This window comes from Poecile atricapillus, chromosome 10 (assembly GCF_030490865.1).
Source record: "Poecile atricapillus isolate bPoeAtr1 chromosome 10, bPoeAtr1.hap1, whole genome shotgun sequence".
Taxonomy (NCBI): domain Eukaryota; kingdom Metazoa; phylum Chordata; class Aves; order Passeriformes; family Paridae; genus Poecile; species Poecile atricapillus.
The window spans coordinates 14,952,607-14,967,118 of NC_081258.1; the positions used below are offsets into that span (position 1 = coordinate 14,952,607).

Consider the following 14,512-nt stretch of genomic DNA (forward strand, 5'->3'; position numbering starts at 1 on the left):
GATGCAGTTGGTGGCAGGGTAACTGGCACAGCTGGACAATGGCACAGCTGGACCACAGCTGAGGTGTCAGCAGCCTTGTTGAGGATTCAACATCTCACCAGGTAAAGCAAAGCTTGGCCAATCAAGTTGGTTGAGGTAGGAATACATTGCCCCAAAGCTGGTGCTGTAAGTTGTGAGAGCAAAAGGCCATTTGGAGCACGAGGTGATTTGGCAGGGCTGAGTCTGCAAAGCTGGCAGAGCTGTATGCAAATGCATGCAAATATAGTCCTCCCAAGCAGGGCAGGGGATCCCACACACATCCTGATCTGCTCCACTGCTTAGGTGGGGTCCCTGTCCCCCCCGTGAGCAGCGCCTGCTGCACCCAAGAGGAGAGTGAGGAACAGCCTGTGGACACCCATGTTGGCCTCCCTGACCATGAAAGTGCTTCCTTCACTGCAGTGAGCACCAGCCTCCAGCAAAGCTCCCTCCCCTCCAAAGAAAACAACAAAGAAAATGCTGGGATGAGGATTAAGGAAATGAAACCGGCTGTGCAGGGTAAGCAAGGATAGGAAGTGGCTGTGATATCTCCTCTCCCCACTGGCTACAGCTCTCCCAGCCTGGAGCCCACAGCATGGCACATCTAAACACAAGGGAGTGTGCTGAATAACTGGGAGGTTTCTGAGTGATCCCTGCTCCTGAGATGGAACAGGCACTTGGGGAGCCTCATGCTCTCTCCATCCCAGCATAAGATGACACCACCAGCTGCAGTCTGCTTCTGAAGCTGGCACTGTGGGGTGGCATCTCAGGAGTTTTACTCTCATAGAATAATTAAAGTAGGAAAAAACCTCTAAGATTATCAAGTCCATTAACCCTGCATTGTCAAACCCACCATTAAACCACATCCTCCACGTCCACATCCATGTGGGGTTTTTTTAATACTTCCAGAGGTGGCGAGACCACCATTGCCCTGGTCCTCCTGCAGCTGTTCTACCTCTCCTGAGCTGTTGGCCCAAATGGGTTGGTGCTGGGAAGGGTGTGCCTGTAGGAAAGCAGTGGCAGTCAAACAGACCAGGACTAAAAACAGCTGCTAAAAGCTGCTAGTGGGGGTAGGGGTAGCAGAGGGAGGACATGCTGATAGCAGGGCTCCTGCCACATCCTCCCCACCCAAGTGATGCTCCTGAGCAGGGCCCATTCGAGCTCTTGTTCATGCCTCTAGCACATGTGTGGTGCCACCAGCCCCAGGCTGTGGCTCCAGCCGGTCTCTCCTGTATTTGTCACGTGTCCTGGCGTGCAAGGGCCAGCTCTGTTTACATGTGCAAGTCTCAGATTCTCCTGCTGGGGATGAGTCAGGCTTCCCTCGACACCCTGCTGAGGTGGCGGTGTCAGGGCCCCAGCTGGCGTTTGCCTCCTGAACGGCACAGAGCTGGTGGATGCCAGGCTGGGGAATGGCTGCAAAGGGCTCGCACAGCTCTCTGCCTGCTTTCCATCCCGCTCGGAGCCATCTGCAGCAGCACCGAAGGCACCGGAGGCTGGAGCTCACTGCCAGGAAGCTCTCCCTGGCTCGGCTCCACCGGGTCAGCTTCCTTCCCCTCCACCCCACAGGCACGTCATGGCTCAGTGTGGGGCAGTCAGACCCCGAGCAAGCCCCCAGCCTTCTCCAGAGGGCCTGGTGTGGGTGGTATGGTCAGGCTGCTGCTAAGAAAGCCCCATGTCTTCCAAAGCCTTGGGGTGCTGGGGTGTCTCCTGGGGTGCCAGCTCACAGGAGAGAGGGGTCCTCTGGATTTGGGACCCCCAGAGGCTGGAGCTCAAAGGAGGAGCCAGCCCTCTTCCTGTCTGCATATTGCCTGGAGATGCCGAGCTGCTTCTGGACATGTCGAGTGGTGGGGTGGGTGCCAGCTGCACAACACTGCCCAGCCTGCACACGGTGGCAACCAGCAGGCTGCCCTATCCAGAGGGTCCCCAGCTGAGCCAGAGTGAGCATCCCAGGAAATAAGAGAAACCCCAAAATACCCCAACCATATCCAGCTCCCCCTTTCCTTTCATTGCTCCCAGCCCTTGATTCTGCTCCTCTTTTCCACATATCCCAGAGTCAGAAAAGCTCTCGTCTCCAGAGAGGCTTTTTCCCTCTGCTCCCAGATTTCTCAGGGTGGAAAAAGAGCCTGGAGGCTCCTTTTTGGATCCCCCCACCTGCATCCCCCTTGCTGTGACTGGGGCTGGGCTGGCTCCGTGCAAGCACAATAACCAGAAGTGTGTGGAGCCGCTGGAAGGAGCGATGTTCCCGGATGGTATGCAGCCCTGACAGCACTGGCTCTGCTTTAAAGGGTAACTTTATCCTGTAATAACAAACAAGAGGAGCCAAGTTCCTCCCCAGCGTCACTTCCCTGGCTCCAAGGAGAGGGACATGGGGGAGAGAACTCATTAGAATGAGCTTGGATCCTCGTTCTTGCCATCACAGAGTCTTAACTTCACTCCCTTGAGACAACACGGAGGGGGAAGATGCTCCAGGGCAGCAGGTCTGGATCGAGAGTTGGAACAGATACATTTGTGTGCTGACACTCTGGGGATGGAGGAGGTGACCCTTCTAGCAACTCCTGTCCTGCAGACAGCAGCAGAAAGCCTGCCACAGCCCTTGGCATGCCCAGCTCAACCCCATCACCTTCCCCACAGCCCCTCCCGCATGCTCACAGCACTGGACAGGCACACTGGCATCTCGGCACAGTGCCAGCTCCAAGTGCAGCCACCCGGGAACTTGTTCTGCAAAAGCTGGAAATTCAGGCCCAGCTGGTGCCATGGGATGGGCAGGGAGAGGCTGACCTGCTCCAAACCCCTGGCAGGACCCTGCAGAGCAGGACTGGGTGCTATGGCCAAGGGATCATCCCTTTTGTGGGCATCCCTGGGGGCAAAGGCATGGGCAGAGCCCAGCTGCGGAAGGAAGGGCGAGCACCTCTCTGTGACCCATGGGTGCACCCTCCTGTGCTCCCAAACGGGTTTGTTGGTTTTTTTGAAAATCCATGGGTGTGGCAGTGTCAGGGCCCCAGGGCAGAGAACAGGCAAACATCTGATTTATTCATGGGGTGCACAAGGGACATCGGGGCATGTGATGGGCCCATCAACATCTGTGGTGTATTCACAGGGGACATGGAGCATCTCTGCATCACCCCATCAGGCTCACCAGTGGCTGACCTACCTCTCCTCCTGCAGGGACACTGACGCTCAGGAAAGGTGTCCCTCGGTGGTCATCACCAGGGAGGGCATAGGACAGCCTGTGCTGATGGGACACTGATGTCCCCTCCCTGCCAGTCAAGAAGTGGGGAAAATTTGGCAGAGCTCAGTTGTGTGAGAAGATGACAATCTGGAGAAGGCTGCTGAGATGTTCTGTCTGATTTCCACTTCCCCAAGGAGCACTGCTGGAGATCCCAGGGTTTGATTAAATCCCAGCCTGCCAAATGAAGCTTGTGAAGTGCTGCAGTTTTCTTCCCCAAGATGGATTTCCTCCAAACCCCTTATTAGGGGTTTGGGTTAAGTCTGTGCGAAGCTGGTAAAGCTGCTGCCTTCATGGTGCCCCCCACAGCAGACCAGGGGGCTTCCAGAGGAAGCACAAGACAGGATCCAACCAGCTAAAAAGGGGAAGAGAGAGGAAGGAGGGAATCATTGGCATCTACAGCTTTCAGGGCCTTAGAGGTGACAGTGCCAGTGTCAGCCCTCTGCAAAAGGGGTTGTGGGACACCCACGGGAGACAATGTGGCTTGGGGGAGATGAGTCAAGGGGTGCTGCTGGTTATCTGGGAGGTAAAGCCTGGAGCAAGCTCCCAGTACCAAACCATCCTCCCAGGGGGCAGATGTGGACCCTGCCTGGCTCTGCTGATGAGAGTGGAGAGCATCAGGGCAGGCACCAGTGGGTTAAAAGCTTGAGGTGGGACTTGGTGAGCTGCTTCCTCCCGGCAAACAATAATACAGGAGGGAGAAGGGATGCACGGGGCTCTGCAGGGGCTGATAGCAATGGAGCAACCCCAGCCCTGCAGCTGCAGCTGTGCCAGAGGAAGCCTCAGCACATTATCTGCTGGTCCCACTCGGCTTCCTCAGCAGCCCTGGTGCTGCAGGGAGCGGGTCATTCCTCCTGCAGAGCCTCATTTCTCACGGACCCAAGTTGGGTCCCTGTGTTTTGATGGCAGCCCTGGACCCCAGCACCCCTCAAACCCTGCACTCCCAGACAGTCCAGCCTTCCTAGCATCAGTGTTTCCCACTGCTGGGGGCTCTGGAAATGGTCACCCAGGCCTCAAAGCCCCAAGACTGCAGTGTCACCCAGCACATGGTCCCTACAGCGACCCTCCTGCTGCCCCATCCCCCCACATAACAGACAGTGCCCACACCTTGGCAGAAGGAATCTTTGGCTGGAAGACGACTCCTGCAAAGGGGATCTCCAGGTCCTTGCTGAGGTCCCTGCAGTTCTGGTTGCCTCTGCTCCTAGTCCTTCTCATCAAAGATCTGCTGCACCTGGAGCTGCTGCAGCCTGACCACGCTGGCTGGTGTCCCAGCACTTCCTCGTGTGCGGCTCTTTGTGACCTGCCTGCTGCTCCACCTCCGCAGCTGCATCGCTGTCACAGGAGCAGCCCTTTTCCGTTCCGTTTCCTTTTTTTGACCCTCTCCTCCTGTAGCAGCCTTTGTGTCTCACAGAGGCTCTGTCTGCTGCCATTTGCCCCACACGGGTGTGGGAGGGTGTCTCTCAAAATGGGTCTTGCCCTCATCCTGGCAAGTCAGGTCAAGACTCCCGATGTCCTCAGTGCTCCTACCCCAACCCACAGACCTGCCTGACTCCAGCTCCTGGCACAACAAATCTTTGCCAGTGGCTATTGGTCTGGAATAAGGCAGCTGCTGGAAGATCCTGGGAAATGCGGGCCTTTCCCACCACTGAGATCAATCCCTGGAGCCTGGAGAGCTGCTGGGCTCCCTGGAGCAGAGAGATGTTTGCCCCAGATGTTACCATGGCTCCAAAGAGGCTGGGGGAGGCTGTCTGAGCTGCTCTGGGTGGCAACTTCCCCACCCACGGTCTCTGCCAGTCCCCAGACATGTTTCCATGCACTCTCAGGAAGAGTAGACTCCTCAAGGGGTTGACTGGCTTTCCCCACTGTTGGAACCAATGCTGGCACCCATGCCCCAGCTTCAGGATAGAGATAGATCAGCTGCTAAAAGTTGATCCTAAATCACACTTACTCTGTCCAAACGTGCCTGTGCTCCCAGGGAGCAGCTAGCTGGTCAGGTGGAGCTGAGATTTCAAGTGTCTCCTGGGGCACTGTAGTGCACCCAGTGAAAGGACACAGGGCTATGTGCTGCCATCCCAGTGGGCAGGGGGGACATTGAGATCTGACACTTCCCAGAGCCAGGAAATAAGCGTGACACAAAGGGCAAAACCAGCAAAAAGGGAGGGAGGGAGGCAGGAAACATCAGGCAGGAGAGGAAACGAGGAGATAATCAGCTCCATGACCACAAACACCCGGAACTTGTGCAAAGGAAAAGCCGACACCACTTGGCAAGCATTTGAGCAGGGAGACCTGCCCATCTGGCCTTTTACTGAGGCTTCCTGAAGAACACATGCCCTGGAGCACCTTAAGGTTCTCAGGGGTCCCTGGCGTCAAAGTTCCCATGGGTGGCATGGTCCCACGGTCCCTGGTGGCTTAGCTCCAGCATGTGCTCGCTGGGATGAGCCTTGTCTCAGAGGGCAGAAGGATGGGCTCCTGGACAGGACCTGGCTGCACTTGTAAATGCAAAGCACTCACCAGGGGTGAGTCCCCATTGCAGAGAGGTCCAAGCTGGGTCATCCTGCCCCAGTCTCACGTTGGCTTGAAAAATGGGATCAACTGACCTGTTTCTGCTTGGCTCTGCTATCCCAGCACCCAAAAGGAAGACCACTGCATTGGGATTCCTACAGGCTGATGCTCCAGGTGCTTCAATGCCCAGCTGTGCCCTGGGGTTAGTTCTCCCTGAGCTGTGTCCAGTACTGCCAGGCAGCAGCACTCCACCTGCAGAGCTTCCCACTCCTCCTCCTCCTATCACCTTCAGAACACAGGGCTGCCCATACCCTGGGTAACCTGACCATATCCCAGGTGTCCCAGGCTGATGGAGCCTGTCCCAGCTGTCAGCAGTCCCGTGTCCCACCGTGTTCCCAAGGGAGCAGTGACACACATCTCATGGGGCTGGCAATGACCACGAGGGGGATGATGACTGTAAGCTGTCAGCAATCCGTGGTGGGATTTCTGGTATTGTTCATCTCCCAGGATCCAGCACATGGTGTGGGACAGAAGGGAGAAACATGGAGAGAGATGGGCATGGAGCCAGCCTGTGGTGACTGGCCAGGCTCCAGCTGGCTTGTGTGGAGTAACTGGGGCAGGAGAAGCTCTGCCAAGGGGCAGGGAGGGCACTCGGGGGAGGCTTGTCCGTGTCTCTGAGCCAGCACTGGGCTGAGCACAGCAATGCACTGGCTGGATCAGGCACCTCACCCACGCTCCTGTCCCTCAGCCGTTCCTTCCCAGGGATTCCCCTCCTCCTGCTGCCATTACAGCGCTGATAGGGAGGTGCCCAAGTGGGCACTGACCACTCTGGCCACAGTTACGAGCTGGGAAAGAAAAGAACAAGCATTTACATGGGAAATCAGGTGGCTGAATCAGGCAGAAGAGCCCAGATGGTTCAGAGCTCCCCTGAGGATCAGGCTGAGGTCAGTGTCTCCCTGGCAGAGGCACCTGTGCAGGAGTGGGTGCCTCATGTGAGTCCTGCTCCCTGTAGCTCTGCTGTCAGTGCTGGCTCCTGAAGGCCTTGGAAAGAGCATGGGCTTGGAAAAGAGCATGTCAGCCTGGGAACAGGGAACACAGCTCCTCTGGCACAGCCAGGTGGGGCATGGCTTCAAAATTCCCAGGAAATCTTGTGGTGGCAGGCAAGCTCCCACTCCAGGAAGAGGTACAACCCCAGCAAAGCCCAGACCCAGAGGGACCCAGATGCTTCAGCTGTTCCTGCAGATGAGAAAGAAAAGGTGGTGGCCTCTTGAGGGAAGGAGCAGGGGATTGCCTGTTCTGCAGGCCAGGTTGCTCTGCCCACCTGAGATCAGGCTTGGTTTTGCAGGAGTCCTGGTTGCCTTTGGCCATGCTCCTTTAAGAGAAGCTCTTTCCAGAAGGGGAAAAACCCTCCTGAGAAACCCCAATACCACCACAAAATGCCTTTCTTTGGGGCTGTTACCACTTTCTGGTCAAATTCATGCAGTCCAGGGCTGCCCAACCCACCTTATTAAGGTTCTCAGCTTCTCCATCCCACAGAAGTGCCATTCCCATGCTGTCTTCCCCCATGGGACCAGTTTTCCCCCACCCAGGGGTACCATGCCCAGCTGGGGCACCACTGTGGGAAGAGCTGTCTGCCTGGGATTGCAGAACTGGACTGTAGTGCCTGGTCTTCCCATTCCAACCGTGAGGCTGCTCCTAAAGATACCATGTCCAGCACAAAGTCATCCCAAGAAAACTATGGCAAATACACCATGCTTTGGTGGAAGCATGGCAGAGACCAGGCAGACCTGGGCACACCCTGCAGCCAGGCAGGACAGCAGAAGCTTTGGGTGAGTTACATATGCCCTGGGACATCCTTTCAGCTCAGAGCAGGCAGACCGCTCGGATCACAGGAACATTTTGGTTGGAAAAACACCTCCAAGATCATCATGTTCAGCCATTAATGCCAGGCTATTTTTTGCAGTGGCAAGACAGTCTGAGTGGAGATACTGCAGCTGGGAGAAGGCACAGGTAGTAATTGACTTTATTTATTAACAAGGTGAAAGCAGGGGTCACACCCTGCCCACCCACTGGAGTCCCAAGTAGGTCCCTTGCAGACCACAGAGGGCTGAGCACCCTGGCGCACCCATGCACTCAGGGAGTCCCGTGGCACTGTGGAGTCCCTCGCAGGGACAGAGCAGTCACCAGGGGATAGCTTTACCTTCCCAGTTGAGCAGAGTCCCACTGTGTTTCTCAGAAAGGATTGGCAGCACAGACAACAACCCCCGCACACTTGTGTCCACTGTTAGGTCAGCCTGCAAAGGGCAAAAATGAGGCACCACTGTCATTCCAGGCCATGCAGCAGCACCCACTTGGCTCATGTGCAGTAAGAGCAAGGCTCCTTCCACCCAGAGTGAGCAGAGAGCCACAGGAGCTGGGAGCAGTCCACTGTGTGGGAGGACAGTTGGGTGTCTGCACTGCTGGCTTGGATGGAGGTGGCCTGGGCTGAGAAGCCAGCCACAGGTTTAACCAAAAAGGAGACCCCTGCTGCAACTGAGATGCTTTGTGCAGCCTTCTCAAAACTCCAGTGCTGCAGGGACCACCCCCAATGCAAAACATGGATCATGCAGGATGAGTGGAAACCTCATGGACCTGCAGTTCTTCAAGGAATGGGGCACAGGATGCATCAGGACAACACAGGAGGTGTTGCTCCACTCCTCCCTGCTCTGTTGGATTCAGGTTCTCTGCATTTCTTCCAGGCTGTCCAAAGCCCCTTTATTCTCCCTGAACAAGCAGCCTGATACGTGCTGATGCTACTCCCCAGACAGTATCCACATGTTCTGCAGGGGCTCAACAGACATGGACAACTTGGAGCCTGAGAGGCAGCTCGTTTTCATGTGGATCCTCCTTCCAGAGAGCCATCTTGGCCACCTGGGCCACCTCCTGTGCAGGTTTGTGACTCTGGGTGCCACCCATGGGTTCCCTGTTGACCTGCTTGTCCAGAACTCACCTCCTGGCTGCCCATGTCTGTTTTCACCCAGCCAGGGTGCAGTGCCACGCACAGGATCCCAGCTTCCTTGTAGGTCAGAGCCTGGCACATGGTCAGCATGTTGAGGGCAGCCTGGGTGAGGAAGGAAGCATCATCTATGGGTAGCAAAAATCTCCATGAACCAGGTTCCCTTCCCATTGCTGCCTCTTGGTGAGGGAGAAAAAGCAATGCCAGGTCTTCAAGAGACAGTGTGTGTCTCCCCTGGGTGGGCATGGAGATGCCCTGGGAGCTTGGGAACTCTCTCCATCTCTCGATCCCAGGTTTCTCCCCGAGATCCAGCCTGGCAAGAGCAGCTCTGACCCCTCTGGAGCTCAGGAGGCAGGACAGGTCACCAGTCTCCATACCTTGCTGCAGCGGTAGGAGATGACAGGGCGGAAGAAGGAATCAGGTGTTTTCTTGATGGACCCCAAAATGGTGGAGATGTTGATGATGGCTGCCTTGCTGCAACTCAGACCCTTTTCTTTGCTGTCCTGGGCAGCCTTCTTCAGCAGAGGCAGGAAGGCCTGGGGAGAAACAACCTAGTGGGACACCCGTGCCTCAAGCCAGTCCTACTTACGGCAACTGCAATCCAGGGAGGGTGAGGAAGAACAGCAGGATGTCAGGAGAGCCCAGGTGTTGCTGCAGTGGCCCTGCCTGCTCCCAATTAGACTTGCACAATTCAGAGAGGCTGCAGAAGGCTTAGGCTTGAAGAGCAGGCACAGCACCTCCTTGCACAGCACCCTCCCTTGCACAGCACCGAGAAATCTGGGAAAGCCCTCCAAGATTTCCATCATGACCATGGACAGCCTGGGATACCCTCAAGATGGGCCAAATTTCATCCCCAGAGCTTCATCCGTACCTGGGCCATCAGCATTGGCCCCACTGCATTGGTCTTGTATGTCCTGACCATGTCCTCAGCATCGACTGTCTCCAGTGAGGCCGTGGGGGTGTAGATGCCAGCGTTGTTTATCAGCAGGTTCAGCCCCATTCCATCCAGCTTCCCCTCCACCACCTTGGCCGCATCGGTGATAGCCGAGGGGTTTTCGACATCTGCAGTGGGAGAGAACAGTCTGAGAGCCACGGGGTGCTGGGGAGAAGGAGGGGAGGATGCCGAGGAAATCTGCACACTCCGAGCCGCGCGGCCCTTCCATCCATGGGCACCAGATGGTGCTGTAAAACCAGCTCCAGCCCATCCCAACTCATCCCAACACCGCCTCCTCCGCCGGCAGCTGAAGGTTACCGCCAGGAAAAGCCCACCGTGGGGGCAAACCGCTGCTGCGACTCCCATGCTGCGTTCACAGCAGCCACAGTCTCCAACGTCTACATCTGAGCAATTTCTGGAGAAACCAAGGTGGTCTCCGGGGGGACAAGTCCCCAAGGGAAACATGCTGGGACCTGCTGTGTGATGGCCCTGCAAGGTCCTTCTGCTCCTGCTCAAGCTCTGGGCTGATCTTACAGCATTTCCACAGGAGCTGCCTTCCTCCCAGAGCCTTCTTGGTCATGCCTAGGACTTGGGATCAAGGCAGACCAAGGATGTGGTCACTCAGCTGGGGGAGCCAGGGGCTGCCCCGGATGGGTCTCAAGAATATTCTGGTCCTGTGGCCATGGAGCAAGGAGGCTCCAGGGAATGGGGTACTGAGGCTGAGACAGTTCTAGAGAAGCTGGGGTTTTGGTAGCAGGACTTGAAGAAGCTTGAAGAACTGAATCGCCATGGACAGCCATGAAGGAGGGAGGGAGGGAGGGAGGGAGGGAGGGAGGGAGGGAGGGAGGGAGGGAGGGAGGGAGGGAGGGAGGGAGGGAGGGAGGGAGGGAGGGAGGGAGGGAGGGAGGGAGGGAGGGAGGGAGGGAGGGAGAAATGGGGCAAGCATGGCTGGCAGTCGCAAATTTACCAGCTCAGAGGCAGAGCACACATACCCAGCTTTACAAGAACCAGATTTGGGTGTTTGGATGCCAGATCTCTCAGCTCCTACAAAAAGAGACACGGAAACAATCAGCACAGGGTAAAGGCAATGCCAAGCTGGGGTGTCAGCAATGGCCCACTCTGAGGGAAACATCTTCCAAGTGTTACTCAGTTCTTGTGAACAGCCGGGCTGGGGACCTGCCTTGGTTCCCAGGCTTCTCCCAGGCTCCACAAAGCAACGTGCACGTGCTCAGGGCAGGACATGGCCATGACTGCAAGATCCTGTGGTCACTTTCCCAAAGGGTAATCCACAGTCCAGCCAGAGCCACAGCAAAGGATGGGAGTAAACTGTGAAGCACCAGTTTCCCAGAGAAACTATGTGAACTGGCTGAGGATACAGCCAGAAGTGTCTCCCAGAGGCTGCAGCTGCCATGGAATGAGCTGGGCACCCCTTAGTTGGCAGTAGGGTGGGCTCTCACTTCGCCTGGACTACTCCTGACATGGAATAATACACACTTGCAAGAAGATGCAACAAACAAATTAGCTGGAGCCAGGATCTATCAGAGAGCAAGTTTTTCCCTATTAGTATTTCAGTGGGACACAGCAAGCAGAGAAAGACAAGCTGGATGTAAAGAAAGCTGGAAGAACAGGCAAGCTTTGTGATTCCCTGCAGAAGCATCATGTGTGAGTCTCTCTCATTTTAGCGAAGTGGAAAGCAGGGACAGGAAATCCCACAGCTCCACTGGCCACCACTTTTGGAAACCCCATGTTCTGAACCTCCAGATTTTGCAGAGAGCAGCGTGACACAGCAGAACGGGCCGGAGCAGCAGCGCCTCAGCCCCTGAGGCCAGGCCAGCTCGGCCGTGCCCGCAGCGCAGGGCCGAAGGCCCGGCACGAGAGGGCGGCTTCGGGCACATCCAGCGCAGCCCAGAATAGCCCAGAGGCCTCAGGGGAGACACGGCCGATTCTTCGCCGGCTGCACTTCGGGTCACTTTCACAGGGGGCAGGGCACGGTGCGGACACCAGAGCCCCGCGCCAGCAGCGAGTCGTTCCGGCCGGTGACAGGGGCCGAGCGTGCGGCCGCCGCCCCCCCGGCCCGCACTGACCTGTGCCCGCGGCCCCTCGGGGTCCCGGCAGGTGGCGAAGATCCAGGCCGGGGGCCGCGGCGAGCCCAGCAGCTGCTTCACCAGCTCCAGGCCGATGCCACGGTTGGAGCCGGTCAGCAGCACCGTGCGCGCCACCGCCATCGCCGCCCGCGGCCCGGCCCGCCTGGCGCCGCCTCCCGGCCCCGCGGGCCGCTCCGGGCCGCCCGAGCCCGCGGGGGATGGCCGGCGGGGGAGGGACAGTGTGTGTGTCTGGATGGCAGTGTTTGCCTTCCCACCTCGCGTTCAGTGCAAGCGCAACAACCGCGACCCAGCCCCGGCGTCCCCGGGGGCAGGAGCGAGGGTTCTCGGAGCGAACCGGGGAGGCTGAGGGGACTCTTGCCAAGGGAGTTGGGTGAGGGAGAAAGCTTGCAGCAGGTCTGGGCTGGTGTCTTCAGCACCTTTAGCACACTAATCTTCACTATAGATAAGAGTAAAAAAAGAAAAAACAACACCCAACCCAAACTAAACCCGTTTAGACTGACAAGTACCAGCCTATTTACAGGCTGTTTTTATTGCGTGCCCGGAAATGCAGATGATTTGGCTCTTTGCCTGACCATCAGATGCAACAAATCTGGTAAACAACTAGAGCTCCGAAGATACTCTGAGGTTGTAGCACCCCTCCCATAAAGATGGGCTGAGAGAGTTGGGGTTTTTCAGCCTGGAGATGAGAAGGTTCCGTGGAGCCCTTAGAGCCCCTTCCAGTGCCTCAAGGGACTCGAAGAGAGCTGGAGAGGGACTTTGGACAAGGGCATAGTGCAAGAGAACAAGAGGGAATGCCTTCAAACTGACTGAGGGCAGGGTTAGCTTGGATATTTGGAAGAAATTGTTCCCTGGGGGAGTGGTGAGGCCGTCTCACAAGTTGCCCAGAGAAGCTGTGGCTGCCCCATCCCTGGAAGTGTTCAAGGCCAGGTTGGACAGGGCTTGGAGCAATCCCTGCTCATGGCAGAGTGAATGAGATGGGCTTTATGGTTCCTTACAATCCAAATGTTTCTGTGATTTAGGCAGCAGTTTGGACTTGCAGGTGTTCTGAGGGATGTTTTCTCCCTATTTTTGTTGTTGAGTATCAGGTACCTGGTTAAACAGCTGCTCCAAAGGGGTAGTATAGAGTAAAGCATTTTGCTGTCATCTAGGGATGGGAAAGCAGGGCTGGAGGGAAAAGGGAAAATAGAAAAGAGATGATCAGCATCAGCTGGAGGACAGTGTCTGGAGGGGGTCTGCATTTACCAGTCCTGCTGCCAGCCTGGAGATGGGTGGTATTGTTTTATTTGTAGCTGTTATGTGGACAGCCAGATCCCCATTAAAATGGGTATCCCATTAAAATGGGATTTTTCCCATTATGGTGAGCACACAACTGAGATCTCAACAGTGAAGTAATGACCGAGCAACTCTGATGTATATAAAGGTTGTTATTTATATTGCTTATTTTCATCCTTGTTTGACAAACACTACACAACACATCTCTGATACTGATAAATACATCAGAAACTAAATATTGATATCAATTTGGTGATAGCATCAGGTGATTTGTGCTAACTCTATCCTGCTCCATGGTGGTTAAAGTACACCTTTAAGCCTCTGCTCCCCAGTTTACTTCAGGATATTAAAATGCTCTTACACTTTTCTTTTCTTTTCTTTTACAGAAGTTGGAATTTAATAAAAGTAAATCTTTGATTATACTACTAAATACTAAGAAAGAAAACCCTTCATTTTAGCAGATACTTGGGTTAAAGGTCCCATTCTCCTTTTCCTGCCTCCTTCTGTGCTCAGGCCATTAATTTGATGACTTCTCACCAGAAATGCTGCTCTGTCTATGGCAAAGTTTAGCAAATAATGACTGAGGGGTACACTCAGAGTGAACGACAATCAGGTTTGGCTACGAATGCCACACAGATCCTGCGTACTGCAGACAAATTACATCAATGAACCTTTCATGAAAAGTGCTTGTTTGGAAAAGCCTTGGAGACAGGGATCCCCAGCAATCTGGTGTGCTGAAACAGTTAAAGTGCAGCCACAACTGAGGGCAGGAGGAACCTGTTCTGACTGCAAATGTGAACCAAAGGCAGCTCCAAGTATCAGTAATTGAGTACTTTCTGGTGGGTGTGGGCACTGCTCGACCCACTTTTTTGCCTCTGCTCCCCAAGAACAAAATACAGGATTATACATTCTTTGAAAACCTTGTTGGTTTAAGTGTTGTGTGGCTTCCAACAGGTAATAATGAGAAACATAAACAAAAAGAACACAACAAATAATAATTAAACAAAAAAGCCCCAAGGCTTATCCAAGTGCTCTAGTTTCACTATAGCAGGCATTGGGAAACTAGTGCTGCCTGGTAAAGCACGAGTGTGATATTGGTGTGTTTGAGGGTATAAATCATAGAATCCTAGAATGTTTTGGGTTGAATGGTACCTTAAAGATCACATAATTCCATCCCCTCTGCTGTGGGCAGGGACATTTTCTACTAGACTTCCCTAAGAATGCAAAGAAGTATTTGAGTTCACTTAGCTAAAGATTAAAACTAGTAATTCTTGTTTTCAGCTCATTGATGCTGTAATTTGGTTAAACTTTCTGCACTGTAGAGCACAAAATACATGTGGGCACATGTCCTTTGCACTGAGCTGATTGATCCATCATGAGTGCTGCTTTAAGTCACTGTATTTAGAAAAAAAAATGCAGTTAGAGGAAGAGAGGGAAACATCTTAATTAAAAAAAAAAAAAAA

General features: G+C 54.8%; 2 protein-coding genes across 3 annotated transcripts in view; both read right to left on the reverse strand.

Moving 5' to 3' along the window:
* The window catches only part of RIPOR1 (RHO family interacting cell polarization regulator 1), a 31,620-nt gene extending 27,098 nt beyond the window's left edge, over window positions 1–4,522 (reverse strand). Inside the window, exons 1-2 of the mRNA XM_058845994.1 lie at window positions 4,349–4,522; window positions 3,167–3,596 (exon numbers count right to left, since the gene is read on the reverse strand). The gene's annotated coding sequence lies outside the window, so the exon portion shown is untranslated. The remainder of the gene's footprint in view (window positions 1–3,166; window positions 3,597–4,348) is intronic.
* A 3,216-nt stretch (window positions 4,523–7,738) lies between these two features.
* Window positions 7,739–11,987, reverse strand: LOC131582630 (C-signal-like). Of its 2 annotated transcripts, XM_058846008.1 has the most exons (6): window positions 11,757–11,979; window positions 10,665–10,716; window positions 9,610–9,800; window positions 9,116–9,274; window positions 8,733–8,843; window positions 7,739–8,037 (listed from the first exon to the last, which is right to left on the reverse strand). In XM_058846008.1, the coding sequence occupies exons 1-6, from the start codon at window positions 11,895–11,897 to the stop codon at window positions 7,924–7,926; spliced, it is 768 nt and encodes a 255-aa protein (XP_058701991.1). In that variant the 5' UTR covers window positions 11,898–11,979; the 3' UTR covers window positions 7,739–7,923. The 2 variants fall into 2 exon arrangements, with proteins under 2 accessions (XP_058701991.1, XP_058701992.1); XM_058846009.1 differs by lacking the exon at window positions 8,733–8,843 and having other exon boundaries at window positions 11,757–11,987.
* Between the last annotated feature and the right edge of the window lie 2,525 nt (window positions 11,988–14,512).